At 43.5% G+C, this 10,655-nt stretch overlaps 2 protein-coding genes across 2 annotated transcripts in view; one reads left to right on the top strand and one right to left on the bottom strand.

Annotated features, from left to right (window-relative positions):
• Nucleotides 1-10,655, top strand: part of LOC118737905 (uridine phosphorylase 1-like) — a 175,591-nt gene that overhangs the window by 12,035 nt on the left and 152,901 nt on the right. The gene's annotated exons all lie outside the window — the stretch shown is intronic.
• Nucleotides 398-990, bottom strand: LOC118737907 (tetraspanin-31-like). The gene is made up of 2 exons (XM_036468726.1): nucleotides 820-990; nucleotides 398-652 (listed from the first exon to the last, which is right to left on the bottom strand). Exons 1-2 carry the CDS (start codon nucleotides 877-879, stop codon nucleotides 413-415), a joined length of 300 nt encoding a protein of 99 aa, XP_036324619.1. The 5' UTR covers nucleotides 880-990; the 3' UTR covers nucleotides 398-412.

Below are 10,655 nucleotides of genomic sequence, written 5' to 3' on the forward strand. Positions count from 1 at the left end.
TATTTATGTTAAGGAAACCATACCAATATATTTTATTTGCATAAATTATTGAACTTGATGGATTTGTGCAATATGAAGGTACATACATTACGTTATGTACATATGTAGCGCAAAACTTATTTCAAGTCAATTCAATTGAAATTAATTAACTTGTAGCTCAGGAATTATTATGAAGTAAAGAGCGTCCACTTTTGAATTTTAATTTAAAGATTTTGAGGTCAAATAAAGCGATAGCCTTTTCGCCGTCTATTGATATAATAAAGGCGGGCGGAATTAAATTGAAATCTATTTGCCTATAAGAATAACAAGTTAAATTCAAGTATTACGTACAACATTTAAATAGTCGAAACCAGCTTAATTTTTTTGGTACACTGCATTAATATCAGTTAGGTACATAGGTACTTTATACATTTTAATGCAAATGAAAAAGAACGCTCATACATATGATGCTTTTCGCGCGTATACTTTTTTTTGTAAAGGATACGAAAAATAGCATAACTTGGTGATGCCTCACTGCACCTGCCAGTCCAAGTATGGAAATCAATATCAATATTACGCCGCAGGCTAAAATTCCACCCACAATCGGTAAATTTGTGACTATGGAGGCGGCACGCGCATAAATGCCAACTCCAATCAACAGGAATCCCACCATCTGCAAACAAACCAAACAATGTACATACCATGAAGTGTAAAAATCGATAATTTTGGATCCTTTTGGTGCTCCCGTATATGCAAGTACTTGGCAAGTACTACAGCATAAGCAGGGGTATTACCCCACACTGTTAGGAAGGCCAAATTAAATCCTAATTAAATACTTACCACATACAAAATGTTCAACGCAATTAGCGCATTTTTCGAGCAGGTAAATCCTCCGCACATTTTCACAATATTTGCACTTTTGGTTATCAAAAATTTACTAAATCTATTTCCTTATCCAACTTTTTCCGCTTATTACTACACCAACTGATTCCAGCTAGGGAAGTGGGAAAAACATCGACGCATCGAAAATATCGATGTTTTGCTTCGTTGCACCGACAGTTTTCCACTCGATGCATAACGTCGCCTGCAAGGCGTATTTAACAAAGTGGTGTTGGCCGTATATAAGTAAAAAATTACACTAACAAATTATACGCTGACGTCCATACTGTCATTGGTATGAGTTACAACAAACACATCATTTTGACGTAATGGCCTCCACGGCGAAAAACTCAGCTGTCGCCCCAACACCACCTTGTTTAATACACCTTGGTCGCCTGGGTAAAAGATTGTCGTATGTTAATTTCGCCAGGTTATGGAAAATGGCGATTGAAGTTTGGAACGCAGTTTCTCAAAAACGCGAAGATAGATTTTCCCCAAGGTCGCTGAATACATTACTAGTTCAAAAAATGCTTAAATTACTTAATTTTTAATTATAATTGTTAATTAGTTTTCAGTTTATGACGGATTATCTTTAGTAAAATTTTGTCGTAATAGTCATTTGTCCACAATCTGGCAGCCACTTTGTATGAAATACGACAAAATGTGATTAAAATTTCTGCTAAATTAACGACACTTTTTACTCAATATCTCGGAAATTAAAGAGGATATCCAAAAATGGAGAACGTCGTTTTTAAGATATTGATTCGTTTAATATGACTGCATCACAAACTAACTTTTTTCTAAATTATCGAAAAAGATGTAGTCAATGGGCCATATGAATAAAAAATAAGAAATTGCTTTTTCTTAAATATCAGATATTTTACTCAATTTATTCAAACAAAATTGAAGTAAACGGTATGAAATTTTAAGAAAAAGCAATTGCTTAGTTTTTATTCATACGGCCCAATATCTCAGAAAATAAAGGAGATATCTAAAAACAGTAAGCAGTGCGCGCTTCCACTCCGCAACGCCTGGGTTCAAACCTTGGTCAAAGCAACATCGCAAAAAATATAGAAAAAACGTTATTTCTTAACAGCAGTCGTCCCTCGGCAGGCAATGGCAAACCTCCGAGTGTATTTCTGCCATGAAAAACAGCTTCTCATAAAAATACAATCGCCGTTCGGAGTCGGCTTAAAAACAGTAGGTCCCTCCGCTTTGTGTGACAACATCAAGGCGCACGTCACAAATCGGAATAGAAGCTCGGCCAAACACTAACATACATATGTAAGCGCCAATCTATTATTATTATTATTATTATTATTATTATTATTATTATTATTATTATTATTATTATTATTATTATTATTATTATTATTATTATACAGCATGCCACTTTTACTTTGTCCAGTATAAATTTTCTCAATAACTCTTCTGTAGGGTTAGGGTCCGCTTTGTGTGAAAACATCAAGGCGCTCGCCATAAATCGGAGGATAAGCTCGGCCAAACACTAACATATGTGTGAGCGCCAATCTATTATTTCTAAAAACCGACAACATCAATCGAAAGACCTTATTTCAAAACATATAACTGCATCTAGCTCTAAAAATCGTCAAAATTGCGCTTACGACAATCTTTGAGGATAAATAGTGGATGTATCAATGCATCGATGTTTTATAAAACTGACATCTTTAGTATATTGAACCGTCGTCACAGTTTAAAGCTGAAGCAAAACACCGGCGAACGGCAAATTTTTCGTTGCGAATGTTCGCACGAACACACTGATTTATATGAGAACGCGCACAACCAAAGCAAACGTCGAAGTTTGCTCGACGACTGTTCGCGACGATAGATTTATTTCTATCGCCGCGGTCAACGGCAACGACAAAAAAAGGCCATGATGACCATACTTTAAAAGTTATTGTAATTTTTGTTTAAAAGTAAAATAATATACCTTATATTTTTCTATCAGAGATTAATCTTCTTCTTCTTATTTGGCGCTGTAACCGCCTAAGCGATTTTGGCCGAGTCCAAAACAGCACGCCAGTCATATCTCTTCTGTGCTAACTGACGCCAATTGAAAATGCCAAGTGAAGCCAAGTCCTTCTCCACCTGGTCTTTCCAACGCAGAGGAGGCCTTCCTCTTCCTCTGTTCCCAGCATCGCGGCCCGCGTTGAATATTTTCAGAGCAGGAGCGTTTCTGTCCATCCGAACGACATGGCCAAGCCAGCGGAGCCGCTGAATTTTAATTCGCTGCACTATGTCTATATCGTTGTAAAGCTCATACAGCTCATCGTTAAATCGTCTGCGATATTCGCCATCACCAACGCGTAAAGGTCCGTAAATCTTTCGCAGAATCTTTCTCTCGAAAACTCCAAGAGCCGCCTCATCAGATGCTTTCATTGTCCATGCTTCCGCGCCATACACCAGCACAGGCATGATGAGTGACTTATAGAGTGTGATCTTTGTACGACGAGAGAGGACTTTACTTCTCAATTGCCTACTCAGCCCAAAGTAGCACTTGTTGGCAAGAGTGATTCTCCGTTGGATTTCAAGGCTGACATTATTATTGGTGTTAATGCTGGTTCCCAAATAAACGAAGTCGTCTACTTTTTCAAACTTGTAACTGTCAACAGTGACGTGGGTGCCAAGACGCGTATGCTCTGACTGTTTGTGTGCTGACAGGAGATACTTCGTTTTGTCCTCGTTCACCACCAGACCCATTCGCTTTGCTTCTCTATCCAATCCCGAGAAGGCAGAACAGACGTAGCCCTTGTTTTTACCGATAATATCGATGTCGTCGGCATACGCCAGCAATTGTACGCTCTTATAAAGTATTGTGCCTGAGCGGTTCAGTTCTGCGGCTCGTATTATCTTCTCCAACATAAGATTAAAGAAATCACACGAAAGGGGGTCCCCTTGTCTGAAACCTCGTTTGGTATCAAACGGCTCGGAGAGGTCCTTCTGACGGAGCTGGTGATATTGCTAAACGTCATTTTACACAGCCGTATTAGTTTCGCGGGGATACCAAATTCAGACATCGCGGCATAAAGGCAACTTCTCTTCGTGCTGTCGAAAGCGGCTTTGAAATCGACAAATAGATGGTGTGTGTCGATCCTATTCTCGCGGGTCTTTTCCAAGATTTGGCGTATTGTGAATACCTGATCTATGGTGGATTTTCCAGGCCTAAAGCCACACTGATAAGGTCCAATCAGCTCGTTGACGGTGGGCTTCAGTCTTTCGCACAATACGCTCGATAAGACCTTGTAACCTATGCTTAGAAGGCTAATTCCGCGGTAGTTGGCGCGTATGGCGAGGTCGCCTTTCTTGTGGATTGGGCAGAGCACACTTAAATTCCAATCGTCGGGCATGCGTTCATCTGACCATATTCTGCATACGAGCTGATGCATGCACCTCATCAGCTCCTCGCCGCCGTACTTGAATAGCTCGGCTGGCAGGCCGTCAGCTCCAGCAGCTTTGTTGTTTTTCAGCCGCGTAATCGCTATTCGTACCTCGTCATAGTCAGGCGGTGGGACAGCTACTCCATCATCATCGACTGGGGACTCGGGTTCGTCTTCCTCACTACTTTCAGCGCTGCTACCATTCAGTAGGTTATAAAAGTGTTCCCTCCACAATTTAAGTATATTCTGGACATCGGTCACTAGGTCGCCATTGTTGTTCTTACAGGAGTTCGCCCCGGTCTTGAAACCTTCCGTTCAGAGATAATCTAGTAAAACGTAAGTTTACTAGTAGTTATATTTAAAGACTATTTCTATATTTTAAACTTTTTCTTGCTGGTATTTTCCCTCTTCGTTGTAAAAGCTTCCTTCTTGAAACATGGTCACCTTATCAACTGACAGCATTCGAACCGCTCGATACCGCGCTATTTGTGTTTCAGTAAGCGAATTAGCTGGGCGAAAGTTGGTTGTTGTTGTTGTTGTAGCGGCTACAACAACCCCGCCCAGGACGGTTGGTATCTCAGTCGTTGTCGTCAAGTTCCACTAACGGCAACCCTAGGAAGCGTGCAGTTTCTGTAGGGTTTGTCCACAGGGACAAGGCCGTTAGGGTTGTCGGGTTTCCCGGGCATGCGAAGAGATGTTTCGAGTCATGTGGGGTCTCTCCGCATGCCGGACACTCATTCGGCACATCCTCATTCAACCTACTCAGGTAGGAGTTCAACCTGCTGCAGTAGCCGGGGCGAAGTTGTGCAAGTGTTGTGCGTGTCTCCCGAGGCAGATGAAGCTCCGTCTCGTCTATGTCCGGGGGTGGTATGCCTAGAACGGCATTCACAGGTCTAGAGTCTACATAACTCGAGACTGAGTCCCTGTGAATGCCGTTCAGGGCCTGTCGGTAAGCTGTCGGGTCCAGAGGTTGCTTGATGAACCTATGGACTTCGTCCGTCAGTTCATATAGATGCCTCCTGACGTGCCTAGGCGAGGGCTCCTCTGCAAGCAGCTGTCTGCTTGGGTGGCCACTTCTGTGGCTCCCGATCAGGAACTGCTTGCAGAGCATTATATTGTGCTCCTTTACAGGGGACATTTGCGCCTCGCCGTGCAGGTGGTGTTCAGGCGACATCAGGAGGCATCCAGTCGCTGTCCTGAGTGCGGTGTTCTGTGCAGTCTGTAGCTTCGTCCACTGCGTCCTACTAGTCCCCGGCGACCACACTGGCGCTGCGTAGTTCAAAACCGGCCGGCCTATTGCCTTGTATGTTGCCAGCAACGTTTCTTTGTCTTTGCCCCAAGTACTGCCAGCTAGCGACTTGAGGACCTTGTTGCGGCTCTGTACTTTATTGACAATAGCGGTTGAGTGCGCAGAGAAGGAGAGCAGGCTGTTGAATGTTACTCCGAGTATTTTGGGGTTATTCACCGTCGGAATTGGTGTGTCATCGACGTGAATCCCCAGCGGTAGCCTGACCTCCTTCGTCCAGGTTGTGAACAGGGTCGCGGAGGATTTCGTAGGGGAGAGGGCTAGACACTTTGCAGTGAAGAAGCGAGAAAGTTCGGAGAGATACCCGTTTACTTTCGAACACAGGTCATCAATTCCATTCCCAGTCGCCATGATCGAGCAATCGTCGGCATAAGAGACAATCGAGACTCCCTCTGGTGGTTGAGGGAGCTTTGAAATGTAAAAGTTAAACAGTAGCGGGGAAAGGACACCACCCTAAGGAACCCCCTGTTTTATTTTTCGCTGCTTACTCGTTTTGTCTCTAAACATTACCGACGAATGTCGACCACTCAGATAATTTGCCGACCACCGTTTGAGCCTCTGTGGGAGAGGCAGACGGTGTCAAACGCCTTTGACAAGTCCAACGCTACTAGAATCGTTCTCTCACAGGGACGGTTTCGGTTAAGGCCACGAGTTATCTGAGTGTTTATGGCGTTAAGTGCTGTTGTTGTACTGTGCACTTTACAGAAACCATGCTGATGCTTCGCTGGGGTCAGGTGGTTTGTGAAGTACGGGAGTAGCAAGGCCTCGAGTGTCTTCGCTACCGGGGAAAGGAGTGTTATCGGACGATAGGAATCTCCTTTGTTGGCAGGTTTCCCCGGTTTGAGCAGTGGGACCACTCTCCCCACCTTCCAGATGTCTGGGATGATGAGAGTGGCCATTGACAAGTTGAGGACCTCCGTTAGGTACGCTACCCCCGCAGGACCCAAATTTTTCAGCATCAGCATGCATATTCCGTCGCGACCCATGGCTTTGGAGACTTTCGCCTTCCCGATGGCCACCTGAACTTCACCGCAAGTGAAAGCAAGGGGGGCACAAGTTGTTGGCAGTTTGTGCAGCCTTCTGGTCACTCGACGCTTGGCTTTGTCCACCGGAGGATGCAGTATGAACTGCCGGCTAAAATAGCTCGCGCATCGCTCCGGGTCCGACGGGGCATGGTCGCCGAAGGAAATTTCGACTCTGTCGTCGTGCTTCGTCGGGTTAGACAATGACCTCACGGTTGACCAAAGCTTGCTCACACCAGAGGTGAAATTACAGGTCTTCAGATGCTCCTCCCACTTCTTCCTCTTATGTACGTTTACTAGTTGCCGAATCTCCGCGTTGAGATCCCTGATACGGGGATCTCCGGGATCGGCCTGACGAAGGCTATCACGCTCATCGGCTAGAACAGCCGCTTCGGCAGGGAAGTTTGGACGTGGGTCCGATATACATCCCACCGGTATGAAGCGAGCTGCAGCAGCAGTGACAGCCCTGCGGAACTTACGTTCACCGAGATGGACGTCGGTTGGTGTGGGGAGCGCTGTGAAGGTGTTTTCGGTAAACTCCGCGTAACCTTTCCAATCAGCTTTAGAAAAGTTGATATAGGTCCGGTGTTTGGCGGGGGAAAAGTCGGTTGGTTTATCTATCGAGATGACTATGGGTAGGTGGTCTGATGCTAGAGTCAGCATAGGTCGCCATGTTATGCTGTTTATCAGACCAGCGCTGACTATTGTGATGTCTGGCGAGCTACTGCAGTTACCCATAATCCTGGTGGGTGCGTCGTCGTTCATTGTGCAGAATGTCGAATCGTCTATCTGCTCAGCCAAGTCTGTTCCCCTACGATCGTTTGACAGGCTTTAGTGCCAAAGATCGTGGTGCGCATTAAAGTCACCTACTACCATACGGTTTTCACCTCTGAGGTGCGCACCTATATCAGGGTGATATCCTGCCGGGCAGCAGGTGACAGGGGGTATGTATATGTTAAATATTTCGAGCTAGACATCGCCTGACCGGATAGCGATGCCCTGACATTCTAGGGTGGTATCCCTGCGGTCGATGTCTGCTTCGATAAGACGATACTGCACGGTGTGGTGCGTGATGAACGCTAAGCCACCACCATTATTTCGCTCGCGATCTCGACGGTGCACGTTGTACCCGGCGCAATTCAACAAAGTTGAATTGCTGTGCAACTTCGTCTCTTGGACCGCAGCTATCAATATACCATGCCGACACATGAAGACGGTTATCTCCTTAATCTTGCTCTGTAGCCCGTTGCAGTTAAATTGAAGGAGCTTCATGTGGTTCGGGAGACGTGTCGTGATGTGGGGTGTAAGTGAAGTGTATGTTCTTGCCGCCGTTGGCTGTGTGTGCTGCTGTGGTGATTGCCGCCCTGTGGTGGTGGCGGGGGGCGTCGCAATTGGGGTCTGCGACCGAGCAGCGCAACACGGGCCCTCGAAGTTCCCAGTCCAAGTACGCAGACCTGAGCATGCAAGTAGGAAGTAACAATATTTAAATTTAAAACTGAAATAAATAGAATTATAATCTGTATTGGCATGGCGAATGCGTAACCCTACGCGGACTCTGCAGCCGACATCGGCCGAATTGTGCTCGGCCGATATCAGCTATATGCGTGCGATATTAATAAACACTTGTGATTATATGAGCGCTCTCACACATAAACCGATAACCGAACCGACATCGACCGTTGACGTCCATCAGTGACGATAAATTCAAACATGTTTGTTTTTCTCGTCCGATGTCAGGTCAAAAGGACCAAAATGGACTGCGAAAAAATTAACTTATTGGGTGCAAAAACAAAAAAATTACATATAAAATCACATGTTTAGAGTATGTCAATTAAAATGTATCAAAATATTTCACTTCTTACAAAATTTAAATGAAAACTTGTTTTGTGTGTACAAATACGGTCGGCAAATAATCAGGTTAAGTGTGCGCATAAGTTCGGATGGTCAAATTGTTCGGCCGAAATCGGTCGGCTTATCGGATGCAATGTGCGCCTAGCGTAACGCTGACGAGATGACATGATAAGATTAGTAGCCTCATGGCTCTTTGGAATCTACCTTATGGGCAGTAGCGCCGGCGTTTCCAGACGTGCCGGCGTCGCCGCCGCCGATTATTTTGTAAGTTGACCACGCCGCCACCGAAAAAGCCTGACGGCGTAAACCTCTATTTCGTATGTACTTTATATGTATTTTGTATATATTCCATTACCCAGAAATTAGCAGTACTTTTAAAAACTTAGCGATCTCTTGAGTTTAGATTTTGCTTCACATTTTCTTAAGTTACACTTTTAGTGCACAGGTACAAATGGTTGTGCGAAGTTATGCGAAGTATGCATAATCGGACCCTTAAGCTGAGGGTACATACTTTTATTTGATGCGGCATTACGTTGATCCGTTTGTGCGCTGACGACGTTAATAAAATTGCTGTCACACACTTTGCGTTGTGCCGCTCATTCTTTTGTAAACAAGAAACAGCTGCTTGGCATATCCACAAATGTAATTTCAAATGTCAACGCATATACGCAACAGAAAAGTACCGAGTTGGTTTACTTAGACGGCAACTGCGTTAACGTATTCGTAATGGCGTCGTCTGTAACAGCTGTCATGCAAACACGTGTTCAATTTTATTTGACATTGACGGCGTGACGTATTTGCCGGCGAACGCATGTTGTGTGCCTTCGCTTTTAGCTCAGTAGAAAGAGAAGAAAAACGGGAAGAAATTAATCCCCATTTGTGGGAAATATATAAAATTTCACATTTTCTCTTAAACAATATTTCCTTTTTTATAGTATACTAGCAGACCCGGCGAACTTCGTCCCGCCCAAAATTAATGTTTTTATTGAAAGATTTGGTGCAACGTTTTCGCCAGCAATTTACGTTCACGTTTGGTGTGGTGTTAATAACCTGACGAAAGCGTTATACCGGGAAGAAGTCCTTGCGGCTAGATGGTGAATCGTCCTTGAATCTTTATAGTATAGTTGGTAGCAATTTCTAAACTGGTGAGTATCATTGGTCCAAATTCGGTTTAGTCAACGTAAAGCTAGGACTGCAATGGCTCTAATGGTTGATTTAATGGGGGTAATTTGACTTTGATCTCTGGTGCCTCCGAATTGAAGATTTTTAGCAATCTTTTTGTACCTTTCATGAGCATGAAATGGTATTATAACATTGGTCCGATGTTTGTAAGTACCTGAATAAGAAGAGATAGACCCATTAAAATGTATACTTATATGATCAGAACGTCCAGCTGAGTCGATTTAACCATGTCCCTCTGTCCGTCTGTTTGTATGCAATCTAGTCTCTCAGTATTCGAGATATCCGGATGAAATTTGGTAGGTGGGTGTATTTTTATAAGCTTTTATTTAACTTGGTCATCTCGCGCAAATCGCGGAAATTTCCAATCGATTTTAAACTGACTTCCCGACAAGTTAGAGACTTGAAATTTTCAGCATAGTTCCAATCACGATGACACTGCAATTTAAAATATAAATGAATTCTCCATATGGTGCAGGGGTCTTGATTCAAAGGCGGTCAAATAATAGTAAGATTTATGGCTAACAGAGCGTAATTTGCCAAAGAACGTAAAACCACTATAACATTGTTAAAGCTGCCAGCGCGCCGCGGCGGTAGTGTAGCAAAGCTATTCCTAGTCTAGATATGAACCTTGTTGCAGGCATCATATCAAGGAGATACAATTAAAAGACTCCAGATGTCGCCCCGCCAGAAGAAGTTAAATATTGCGCCTAAATATATGCCATGCTACAGCGGAAATGGACGACACGCCATTTCTTTAAATAAAATTAAGTGCTGCTACATGTACATATGTATGTTTATACAAAACGTAAGCAAACAACATTTTGCTTGCATAGTCTTCTGTTCTCTTTCATTGCAAGTTGAATTATTTTAATATCTATTGCAAAATTTTGTACATAAAATAAAATAACACTTTTTAATATACAACGCTTTTATAAATGGACTAAAAATTATAAAATAAAATAATGTAAAAAAAAATATTTTTTAAAAACAAGCTTTTATTTAACCTGTACAATCAAAGGAATAAAATGAAGTAGTGTA

This window comes from Rhagoletis pomonella, unplaced genomic scaffold (assembly GCF_013731165.1).
Source record: "Rhagoletis pomonella isolate Grant_MI unplaced genomic scaffold, Rhpom_1.0 Rhpom_scaffold_00004, whole genome shotgun sequence".
Classification (NCBI taxonomy): Eukaryota; Metazoa; Arthropoda; class Insecta; order Diptera; family Tephritidae; genus Rhagoletis; species Rhagoletis pomonella.